The sequence below is a fragment of the Triplophysa dalaica genome, chromosome 2 (genome assembly GCF_015846415.1).
Source record: "Triplophysa dalaica isolate WHDGS20190420 chromosome 2, ASM1584641v1, whole genome shotgun sequence".
In the NCBI taxonomy this organism is placed as follows: domain Eukaryota; kingdom Metazoa; phylum Chordata; class Actinopteri; order Cypriniformes; family Nemacheilidae; genus Triplophysa; species Triplophysa dalaica.
This window is the reverse complement of record NC_079543.1, coordinates 12125834-12138871: the sequence shown is the minus strand read 5'-3', so window position 1 is coordinate 12138871 and position 13038 is coordinate 12125834. Positions and strand designations below refer to the sequence as shown.

Below are 13038 nucleotides of genomic sequence, written 5' to 3'. Positions count from 1 at the left end.
AACAATAATATTTATTATAGCCGTGTCATATGACCCCTTTAAAGAAACAGTTCACCCAAAATTACTGTCATCATTTACTCACCGTTTCTCCAAATCTGTTTAAATTTCTTTGTTTGGTTGGTTGAACACAGAGAAAGATAGATTGGAAGAAAGTAGCATAGTAGCAAAGTTTGCATAGTAGTTTGCATAGTAGCAAAAATTGCTTTTTAAATGTCTTTGTTCTGTTGAACACAAAAGAAGATATATCGAAGAATGTAGGACAGCAAACAGTTATGGCACACTTTTGACTACTATTGTCATTGTTCCTACTATAGTAGTCGTTGGGGGCCAAGAACTGTTTGCTTAGTCATTACATTATGATGCAAGCTTACAAAAGTAAGCACTTCTTACACAAATGTGTCACCTACAATAATACCAAGGTATCCATGAATAATAAGAAATGGGGTACATTTCGATTTTCTGCTGACTGTAAGTGCAGAAAAGGCCCGTCTAATTAGCTTAGATATCACCTCCTGACTCCGGTGTGCATGTGCTTGTGTACTGTATGTGTTATCACACTTCATTGCACTGTACACATCATTAGCGCGCAAATGTCTTTCAGACTGCTGAGAAGTGTGTCTCTGAATACATGTGTGCGAGTGCCTTGTATTACATAATTATCATGACATGGTGGAGTCACAGACACGCAGTATCTAATAGAGCAGATGATAGGACGAGACTCGGGAGCAGGCTAAACTAAGACTGAAGTAGTGTTTGAGAGTAGCACTGAGACATTTCTTTTGTTGTCTTAATGTCTGAGAGCACTTCAGCCAGTCTGTGAGAGACAGAGAGAGAGAGAGCGCAATGCAGCACTGCATTCGATCGCCCATGTGTACAGTATGCTGCTGTGTACTTTGCTATTATCCGCCAAACTCCGAATGTTTTCGTTTCGTTTTCTCTTGAGAGATTCGCTCGCGGCCAGCAGCTCTTTTTGTTGTCTGCAGCCTTCTGCTCGGAGAGAATCTGTACCTCTGTAAATCCCCAAACCTGATTACATCGTCTCCATTTTTAGTGCTATGTGGTAAAGGCACAAGACTTCCAGCTTCGTGGTTAAGTGGCAGCATTGCTCACTTCAAAAATCCTGACTCCACGCAGAGTTTCCTGCCCTCACCCTGGAACCTGTGAAGCAGAGGAAAATGATACTTTTTTCGTATCTCGGAGGAATGGCACTGCGAGAAGGTGCGACTTCCAGAAAAACAAAACAGGAAAGGAATGAAAAAAAAAGAGAAATGTCTGCGGGCAGAAAATCTGGGGCACAGAAGCCGCCATGTGTGAAGCCACAGCCCTGAAATCTGCCTGATCCAATAGATTCTGTTTATCTGGCAGGACTACACAGCTTGCGCTATTGGCAATCTGGGAGAGATTTGGAGTGGGCTGCGGATTTGCGCAAAAGAGCAAAAGTAATACCGTCTACTCTCACAGTCTGGCAAGCAGGCACATTTTTTTAGATTGGGCCTGTAACAAGGTTAATGGCAAATTTTCTGTCTGGGGGCGTTGAGGTGTTACATTGTTAATGCTTGTGCTCCCTGTCGGAAGAGCTCGCTCTGTAGTCCTGTTTTCTGAAGGGCTTTCCATCGATGCTCCAACAGGAGATGATGCAGAGTGAAACTTTCTCATTTATTATTACTGCTGTAACAACTAAGTACCTCATGTTCTGGCCAATAAACTTTACTAAAACTATATAAAATTATAATTTTCCATCTTTCCGGTTTTAGTTCGGCATATGCTCTGTGCATGTTTATTTCCAGTGGATTTTGCCACATACTGTATCCACCCATTTTAGTTTTCCTTCACACTGCAGCTATGTCTTTCCACTCGCATGCCACCCACCAGGATGTCTATTGCATCCCCACGACTTATTCCATCCTGTCGCCCTAGTGTCATTCACTGCGGTTCACCCCTAAATCTTTACTAAATTTCATGAATTAGCCACTCCCTAGTTGTTCCAAACCTGTATACATGTATTTGTTTGGTTGAACACATAGAAAGATATTTGGATGAATGCTTGTAACCAAACAGTTCTTAGACCCCATTGACTAATAAAATTACAATGGTTGTCGAAAGTGCAACCGGAACTGTTTACTTTCCTACATTCTTCAAAATATCGTCTTTTGTGTTCAGCAGATCAAAGAAATTTATAATGAAATTTTTCTTACTATAATAGTCAATGGTGGCCAAGAACTTTTTGGTTACAAGCATTCTTCCAAATATCTTTCTATGTGTTCATCAAAACAAACAATGTTAAACAGATTTGGTGAGTCAATTATTTTTGGATGAACTATCCATTTAAAAGGAATTTTGGCAAATAATTTCCAAATTGCTCTTCGATTTATAACGTTACTGTGCACCTTGTCACAAAAGACCCGCCGATACAAGAATATTGTGATCTTTTGTTTCTGTAGACGTTTTATTAAGCGGTGATGCACGTTTTTTTAATATATTTAAATGTTTCTTTTGGATCTGCATTAGAATACAGTGTGTGGTTGTTACTATCTTTTATTGTTTGTGTTCGGATTGTGCTTAAATCAGTTGAGTGTGACTAGACCTCCAGTATTTCTATTCTTGTGAAAGAAATTAAGAAAAAATATGAATTTGTTATATATAAATTGTTGACAAGAGAATATTAATACTTTGGCATACCATATTGCATTACAGAAATATCGGTCATATAAATACGAGTTCATTGTGCATTAACTATTTGATAACAGATATTACTTCTGTTATTATTTTATTAGTAAATGATAAAATAAACTCAAATGATTAAAGGCTATAGATGTAGTTCATCATTGGTTGTAGATCATGCATTATCTAATTGTTAAGAAAGTGTTACCAAAGTGTTCATTAAGATGCGTTCACCAGCGCACAACCCATACATTAAGTAAAATTTTGGTTAACACAATTTTTTTAAAACCACCATAAAGAGTAAACACCAATCTGAACACCAGTTATTAAAACTTGTCTTTAGTGATGAAATAACAACGCATATAAATAATTGTTAACAGGTTTATTGGAATCCCATGATGTTTCTGCAAACATAGTTATGGCAAGATCTGCATCAAGATATACAGTTTAGAGGAACTAGTTGCATCTGTCTTTAGCTCATGTTGAATATGTCTGTACTGAGGAGGTTTACTAACAAGTATTGTACAAAGCATTGAGAAAAGGAAAGAAAACAAAAATGCACATTTACCTCTTTTATGACAAAAGAGCATTATGGCTTTGCACTTTAAACAATGTATCACACATTTAAAAAGCTTTAATTGGGGTAACAAATGGTTATTCATAAAGATTGATTGCCTTCCAAACTACAGGATGAGCTTTTCATTAGTAAGCTGCTGTAGGTTTTAGTTTCATATATTGGCCAACTTTACCATGCTTTGCCCTTGTTAAATGTGATTTGTACAAATGCATAGTTTACGTGTTGCTGGACCCCAACCCCAATGCACATCTAAAAGTTCTTGCTTTGAGCAGAACATTTTAAACTTAATTTAAACTTAAATATGAAAAACTCAAAAGTGGATCTATGAATAACAACCTATTTTTTCATGATTTGGTAGTTGAGTAACACAGAATGCTAACATGCCGTAACAAGCATGGCAGTCTATATTTGCATTAGGTGTGTGATGTTAATCCAAATTCATATCAGGTGGTTCTCGCCTAGTTCTGTCTTTATAGGGCTTTTCTCTACATACTGTATTTTATACACCCATAGAAATAAAAATATGTTCAGTGTATACATATGTATATAAATAATAAAATACATCAATGTCTTGTGAAACCAAACCAAACCAGGTCAAAAACCAAACCAAAATATATATGATAAAACTTTTTGTTAGTGCAAAATTCTTCATCTTTACTGGAAATTCAGTGTTTGTTTTTTGCTTGGTTTAATCTTCCTTATATATTCACATAAAAAAATCTGGGATAAAAAGATTTTGGCAACCACAAATCCATTCTAAATAATAGAGCTCTGATGTATAGCAGTATGTTTTTGTTAGATTTGTAGAAGCAGAGGAAACAACACAAAACACAATTGAACATTAGTTTACATTGCTTTGAAAAAAAATGACAGAAGTTTAAAGATTATGTTTGGGTAGTAAATTACGTCTCTTGCTGTGTAAAGTAAAATACACTTGTTTTCATCCCATGCTCTCCAAGCTCTCAATTCAATAGGGGCGATCAGTAACTTTTAAGGGAAATCGTGTGTCTCAAACGTCCAAAACATATTTATATAGAAATGTTCCATACAACGCAACAAAATAATTCACCTATTTATTTACAATAGATATTGTAAAATGCTTACTTTTCGTGAGAAAAAGGCACAAGTTTCCCTTCTTAAATACACTGTAAACATCTTTTCAAAAAGCATGCATAAACATCTCACTTTACAAAAGGTCTCATATACTCTTTTTAGACAAATTACTTATATATTGTGTCCAGCAAAATAGAATCTTTCAAAAATACTTCACATACATCCTATGAACCTTTGAGCAATTATTTATATATCTGTGTATTTAAAAAAGGGAAAGGTTGAAATAAGATACTAAATATCTCTGCAACATCTAATTCATGGCCTTCGATAATTTCCATACCCTACAGTGTTAAGTGTATTGATAGGTTGGTGAAATGGGATTGACTCTGTATACCAGAGACTGAGTTATCTTTTTCATTGGGTCATTCTATAGTTTCGGGCACATATTGCATTCGAAAATGTAAAGATGTGAGATTTTTTTCAAAGCACAAACACGTCCTTAAATAACATATTTAAAAAGATGCCATAACTTCTAGTCTTTCATCCATGTGCTTCAAAAGAAACTGACATAACACTAAGCGTCTGATAAGGATATTAGTTGAAAATGTTTTTTAGACGCATAAAGATAACCAATAGATCAGCCAAAAATTGGTGTTGGTCGGTAGAAGTGAATTTTCACACTATCGGCTATCGATATTGTGCTCTGTCTAATTTAAATGTTTAGAAACATCACCATTTTGATGTTCAATGTTATTAGTCGTTATAAGAATGAATGACATTCAGAAAGTTAAGAAGTATTAATTTAACCTTTAGAATTTAGTTAATGCAAGTTAATATAACCATCAAGCTAATGGTATTGGCACTTTGCATAATCTGCTGTCGTATCAGTGGAGAAATTTAGTACCAGCGCATCTCTCAAAATAAGAAACTTATGAATAAAATAAAAACTTTTTGAAGAACCAAATGTCTTATCGAATCTAACTGAAGGCAAACCTATGAAATGCGTTTTTTTATATTGATGACGTCATAATAAAAACAAATCGGACAGATGTGAGATGTACCCGCAATTATAGAATGACCCCATTACTATTATAACTTGGATTCTCAGTATTTATGTTACTTTATTTTTCTTGTCCTTTAACAGTAATTTACTACCAACTAGCTGCCTCACAAAGGCAAATGTCAAGAGTTCCTTGACCTTCCAGTTCACACACTGTACAATACATCCCCGATCCCCCCACCCCAGCACATTACATAACCAACACAATAACATCTAATATCCCAATTATAACATCATCTTGTCTTTGCAAATCAATGTCAGCCAATAGGATCATGCCAATCCCATGAACAATGCCCTTTCAAAAGTGAAACAGCTTTAACTGTGCGTTAAATTAATAGAGAAACAACAGGGAAGAAGTCTTACTCACAAGTTGACACCTTTAATATCCTCAGCAATGCAAACCTCTCGGAGTACCTCTTTTACTTGTTTTTTATCAGTAGCATAGTGGGATTATAAAACAGTGGTCCAGATTCATTTGTACAATTCTCTCCAAAAAAAAATCACTGGCATTTTCTCAAATAGCCCCTTAAAATGTGTTTTAAAGCAAAACCTATGTACAACATTTGAAAAATATGCCTACAAGCAAGTTATATTTGCGAGATAAGTTCACACACGCTGTTTATGAGCAGGTTCTGTTATTGTTGTTTACTCATTAGAAAGCTGTATGCTTCAGAGAAGATAAGTACGTTTTCCCCATATATAACTGTACATGTGCTGCTACTGAAAATTTAACACCTACTTGTTACGTTAAGAAAAAAGAAGCACCTTGTTAGAAAATGGCTTCCAGCTGGATTGGTTCTTAACTGAAAAAAACATCACAATCATAGAAAAAGCTTTTGCTCTGTGGGACTGTAAATTGGTATTTTCATTAATGTCTAAAAGGGAGCTTGTTTAGTAACAGCTTAGGTACAATTTATTTGCTACAATCTGAGCTCTCGCACAAAATATCACATTTGTGTAGAAGTGAGGTGTTGCTTTACAAGGCAAGCCGTAATGTTTTCTGTATTGCAAATGTAAAAAAGCATGTTTTGTCCTCAAAATCCCAGTTGCGTTATATTGAGCTGCCAGTTTTCAGATTACCTTTGACCGTTCCACCACAGCTCTCCATTAGACTGGCCGATGCTCACTATGTTAACACTTCAGTCCATAATCTAATTGTCATTTTGTTTTTCCAGTCTCAACTTGGAGTTATGAGGTCGAGGGAATTTTCAATATGCAACTGAACCCAATTTTCTAGTATTGTATTCTAATGGAAAATTGCATAATTTGAAACCCAAATGTTTTGCAGATCAGTTTAGATTTGATTGTATTTACTATAATATCTATTGTGTTACTACTGTACCATACTATACACCAAATGGCAACTATTGAGCTTTGATGTATTGTAGCCCTTAGTATATGTCCAATCATTGTTCCTCTTTTCATAAAATAAATATGGTTGTGGGCATCTGAATCAGCAATAAATCAATCTAAATTGTATTCAACGGTAATATCAAGAGTGGCAAATTTAAGTAGAATTTAAGTATGTATGTGTCTTCTGGCACATTTAACATGTCCATGAGTCGAAGATATGTCTAGTGTGTGTGGGGGTCCGTGTTTCTGTGACTCACATGTGCATGTGCACTACAGCTTTACCAAAGAATATGGCTTCATATCCATATAGAACATTGTCAGCATTGTCTTTGGGGGTAAGGAATGCACTGTCACATGAAATTTGAGTTCTCTGATGACCAGCTACAGAGATCGCTCTTCATCTCTCTTGAACTCTCGAGCCTCATGTGGCTTTCAACCATGCCTCTTGTTACGCCTTGCTTTGTGCATAGCGGGCTTGCTCTTGTTCGTTTTCTGAGGGCTGGGTGTCCTCTCGTTTGATCCTTCACTTTTTCCTCTGCTGAGCATTTGGTCATTTTTTATGAAAGTAGAGGGTGTGTGTAAGGCCCGACTCCACCTTTGGTATCTGGTCGCTGATGATTTCCACCAGCATCTCGGGGAACTCGACTTTAAGGGCCTGCGATTCACGGAAAGTGTAAAAACAAAAGTCCAACAGGCTCCCCACGAGCTGTGAAGACGGAAAGAAAAGCACTTTAATGGGGGGACCATTCTGTTTCATTCAGATTAATTCATTGACATCTCGTTACATATCACGCTCTTGTTTGTGTCTATCCGCATATTTGCATTGACTTTGTATGTAATTAACTAGTGCGAATTGCTTAATTTCGAGTTTGGTATGAACCCCCCCTTAGAATTGAACTGTGATCCTCTGATCTCTCTGTGGCAGAAATGAAGGAAGGCAAGTGTTTTTTTATTTGAAGGCACTCTAAACATTGCAACCCTTTTTGATCCTGTACAAAAAGGGAACAATATGTAGAAATGAATATGCTGATTATTTGGTTTTATTTTAACTTTATAACATGTATCAATCATTATGATCAGTTTAAGCCTTTAAATGAAAATATATTTTTGATGAGAATTAATTTCTTTAAATGGTTTAAATTGGTGTGTATACATATATACTGTATATTTATATACATTAAATATATATATATATATATATATATATATATGGGTCAATGATTTATAACGACCACCTGTTGTGTGACCAATAATATTAGTAATTAGTAGTAATAGTAAATAATAATTTAGCATAAATGGGAAAATACTTTATTATTGTATAGTCAAAAAATAAAAAACCTGAAGATTGGTAAAAAAAATCTGTACATGGGTATTTGACATATAAACTGTAAATGTGTCCTACAGTGTGACAGAAAACATGATAAAAAGATACATCTCTCTTATGCTATTTTTATTATGAATATAAGTATAAATATTATTAAAAATTTGTTTTCAAAATTCTTGCCCTCACACCATAGGACACATGGTATATTTCTCAACTCCCAGATGGATAGATAGATAGATTTTTTCTTTGTCATATACTATCTTTTTTAGATTTCTCCTAATCTTCGTACTGTCTCTTCTAAAATATATTCTTTGCAAAGTTGCATTGCAACAATGCAAGATTGCGAATTATATTGTGCACTATAGAAATCAATTTGAATTCAATTTGTCAGTCTGTTCTACTGCATCTCTCTGCAAGACAAAAAATATCTGCAAAAGCTCAATCCGATTTGTTTGGGAATTAGATTTAAAAGATTGATACACATTTATAGTCGGTTGCTCTTCAAGAGTGTTTATGTTTTTGACTACTTTTTGAAAATCAGGAAGTCCATTGCAAAACTTAAAAATTGAGTTGATGCACCACAATACCCATGTTACAATTTACTATAATGTCTTTCCTGTGTTAGATTCACGATTTAAGCCGTTTTGCTTGAACTTCACTTAAAAGATTTTTCTTACATAATTTGATTCGTGGAATGGTGCTGTGTAAATATTGAGATGCTATTATGTACCACTTGAGGGAGCCATTATAAAAAGGAAAGATAAACTTTGTGAACCCTGTCCTGATAATAACAGCAGAATTACATCTTTGAGCTATCAACCGAAGTCAATATTTCAACAAGGCACATGATGATTTTACCAACCCGTCGAGTTTCTCTGTACTCACTTCATGCATGGCGTCCAATAGCTTGGTGAGTTGGAAGAAGCGTTGCCATGTCTGAGCAGAATTGTTAGTGGCCTTCCCGACGGATCGACGGAGCTCCTTGATGTAATTCACTCTCATCTCCTCAAACGCCCCCTGGTTCTTCAGACCGTCTTTGGGCACTGCCAACAAAATATGAAATGATTAAAACTATAGCATTTCATGATGGTTGCTGGACATGCTATGGTTGATCTGTCTGTCTGAGTGAGCAATGTCCTCTTATGTGAAGTTATTTAAGGATTAACTGAAGGAAGGTACTGAAAAGTTCTTTTGGCAGTGCACTATGGAATCACATTCAGGTTGAAAGTCGTAATCCTCTCCCATCCTGTAAAGAACAAGTGCACTCATGGCCTTCAGCCAACCATCTAAAGTGACATTTGGTTTATGGACAGCTGAGAAACAAACAGCTCTTTTATTTATTTATCTACATCTAGATCGCATGCATTGCCTGTTCCAAAAAAATATGTATTTTGTTGCAACCCCACAGTTTGCTGCAGCAGTAATGCTGAAAAAAGTTTTTAATTTAGATGCAATGATACATATAAAGTAAAACGAATTACATTTATCACCGAGTTAACTTACCTGCCTAAGTGAAATGTGCTAACATTTCACCCTTCATTCAATCCTTCAATTAAAATCTTTCTATGGCAATTCTCTTAATTAAGAGAACCAGATGGACCAGTAAACTAAACAAGAAGTGGAGATCTGAAGAATCATCAGCAATTATAATGTTTGTATGCTAGAAGATACAAAAAAAAGAGTTTAATTTTAATCACACTTGTCTTAAAGGTGCTGTGTGATTTTTTTTTTGGAGGATCTATTGACAGAAATGCAATATGTAATGGATAATGGATAGGCGGCCGGTTGTTATAGCAGAAATTAGGCAACTTATACATTATCCTACTTATTACATGGCTACTTGCCACATGAGAAAACAAAACTAGACATGAAATGTGAATTTGAAATATTTTGGCTCATTTTTACCAAGTGCGTTTACTTCGGTTTTAAGGTAAGAAATGAGGTTCAAATGTCACGAACAGGCAATTTGGTTTAATCATTTGTAAATATAATGTCATAGATTAAAAGACACATTTATTTTTATTTGTCAAAATGATTTGCAGCATCCGGGTTACCGTGTTTTGAGCGGTTGTTTTCTGGTTTGCCTTAGAAAGAGCTATTTCTATCTACATACACCGTGTGTCCTCTTGCATGGAATTTGCAATGTTGTTTATTCAGTAGCCCTAAATGGACAAACTGCTCTACCGAGTGCGTTATCTCCTTCAGCAAAAAGCAAAAAAAGGAAATTAGTCCAGTGAGAGCTGCCGTAGTGCTTTGGAGGTGAGGCCGGAGGGGTGGTGTGAGCCACTGGTTACAATTCGCAAACTCACCGCTAGATGGCGCTAAATTTCATACACTGGACCTTTAATGTTACGAAAAAGCTCTTCTGTAAGACCCTTTGTGTTTGTCTCAGGCTGCAACAGGGTTATACACCTCTGCTCAGTGGCAGGTGTGTGTAACACCTCCAGTCACCTCCCCCTGTTTTCTGCTCTCCCACTGACCCATATCCAGTCTCATTACCCACAGGCTGCCATTTAAAGCCCCAGTGAATAGAAAGTAGGACGATTATGCAACGTTAATCTGTGAAATAGATTTTTCTGACTGTTAGATTGTTGCCAAAACTGACAGTATTAAAGAGATTAGCCACATTTGCCCCGTAATGGGCTTGTTATTGCTCAATATAGAGAATCATGCACTATGTTGTATTTCCTTAAAAAAGATTGCTCTGGTAGTGACCATCTTGGGTGATATAGGGGGATAATACAGTAACAATGGCTGATTACGTATGTATTGTAGGTGAAATTGATTCTATTACTCATTAAAAGACATTACTTTTTTAAAGACATTACAAATGCAGTCAACATCAAATCAGGATCATGTGTGATAATATTTCTTCCTGATATATTTATCTAACACAAGCAAATAAAGGTTAAATATAAGATTAAAAAAGAGAGAGGATTTAGTTTGGTGACTAACAGGTCGACATCTCCATCACAAATAAGGTCATATGAGAGCCTGCAGGGCTTCTGAAACCTTAGCCAAGGTCAAAGTAATACAGCTCCTCTCTCTCTCTCTCTCTCGCTCTCTCGCTCTCTCTTTATAGTAGCTTTAGCAGAGCAACTAAATTCACAACACAGCAAAAATAATTGAAATGTTAACCTTATTAAACAAAAGCCCCCAATACACCAATAAAATAAGCTATGAAACTAGTTCATAACATAGGTTTGTGTTATAGCTTGGTTTTCTAAAAGAACAAAATGCTCTTTGTTTGGATACGAAACAACTCTTCCCAGCTTTGCACAGCAAAAGTTGAAATTAATCGCGCTTGAAAACCGAAAAAGTCAGCGAAGGCAACCTAAATATCATGTTGGGATCGAATCTGTATCAGGAAAACAGCTTTTAAAGTGCCACACCATCAATATTATTATTAGCTTCAATTATGCACCATCCTTAACTACCCAGCGTGCACTTCACTGTGAATCCCCCTTCCATATAACCCCTTTTTGGAGGAAAATGGAGAAAAACACCAGCTCTTGGAGCAGAGCCCATCTCTTGACTGGATTTTATTAAGTACAGCAGGGCTCCCTGGAAGGGCTCCAGAGGATCAGAAAGTGTTTCTGGATCCTAAAAGCTATCATGCGGATACAAAACTCGAACTTTGCTGTGGTCTCACATGACATTGAAAACGCTGTCATAATTTACTCATTCTCTTCCATTTCAAACCTGTATGTACCGATTCACTCTATGGACACAAAACCAATGCAATTTAATGGGTACCTATGTTGTTCGGTAACCAACATTCTTCAAAATATCTTCTTAAAGGTTTGGAATGACAAGTGGATGAGTAAATTATTTTTTAATTCAAATTTTTGGCTGAACTACTGCTTTAAAGCGAATGTAAGACACGCAGTTTCTGCCAATCTTATGTTAATCTTTAGAGTATTGCATACTTTGTATCTTCGAAGAATCTAGAGTTGGATCATATTTTTAAAAGACAGATACAGCTGTTCAATTATTTCTGAAAACCTGCGAGCCCTGAACGTGTGCAGGATGGGGGGGTTGGTTGGGACCTAGAGCACGAGCACACAATACACCCTCGCCTTATCCCTGCATAACTGTTGATTCACTATAAGTTCGCGTTGTGTATCTTATGCACGTTTGCGCCGATTACCAAAAAAACACAGACATATGACACACTTAGCATGTGCGGTTCATGACGGCATTTTTTAATGCTGGGACCGCTCCATCTATCAGTTTTAAAAAGATCTCCCAATCCAGCGTTTTATCCATCGTTTAAATAACATTCCTCACCAAAATGGAGTGAACAGACAAACACAGCTGAACTTAGCGAACGCAGTGCTCTCTCTCTCTCTCGTGCTCCAGCTGGTTGACTTGTGCACGTGCTCCTTCTCCCGCTCTCCTTAGTTGACGCGTGGGCATGCTCTTTCATGTCGCTCTTGCGGGTTGACGTGTGGGCGTGCTTTTCTGTGAGAATTGTCCAATAAGGAACTAAGAGAAGTTGTCACGTAAGGGAATTTCATGTCGGTAAAATCTTTCTTAAACCTATACGAATGCTGGGGGAGTTTATCGAGCACAGAAATACAACATCATATGTCCAACTCATTTTTGACAAATTGACCATGTCAAGCATGAGAAGCCAGCACGTTTGACATCGTAAAGAAGTCAGAATGCATGAAACACTTAAGTTTGCTGTTTTTCTGAATTCCTATTAAGTTAGATCAACTTGAAGACATGCCTAAATTAACTTTTTTTGTAAGCATATCACCCTCTTTTTGAACCCTTCATTAAAATAGACATTCTCTTCATTAGTTAACAGGACCAGATGGATCTATAAAATGAAGTTGAATTTAGACAGCTCTTGCAGAACTACAAAGTTTTTTTTTCTCCATTGCAATCTCCTCTCGAAAAAAACCAGACCATGTGCATGACTCGCATTCTACGACTTTCTGTTATGGGAATGTGATGTTTCATAAGCTGTCCAAACACTCAGTCACTAGGTCACACAACAGG

The 13038-nt window shown here is 36.4% G+C and overlaps 1 protein-coding gene across 1 annotated transcript in view; it reads right to left on the bottom strand.

The window, feature by feature from the left end:
- Positions 1–3028: 3028 nt before the first annotated feature.
- The window catches only part of nr3c2 (nuclear receptor subfamily 3, group C, member 2), a 79681-nt gene continuing 69671 nt past the window's right edge, over positions 3029–13038 (bottom strand). Inside the window, exons 8-9 of the mRNA XM_056766072.1 lie at positions 8914–9071; positions 3029–7410 (exon numbers count right to left, since the gene is read on the bottom strand). Coding sequence (XP_056622050.1) covers positions 7255–7410; positions 8914–9071 — 314 coding nt within the window. The 3' untranslated portion in view covers positions 3029–7254. The remainder of the gene's footprint in view (positions 7411–8913; positions 9072–13038) is intronic.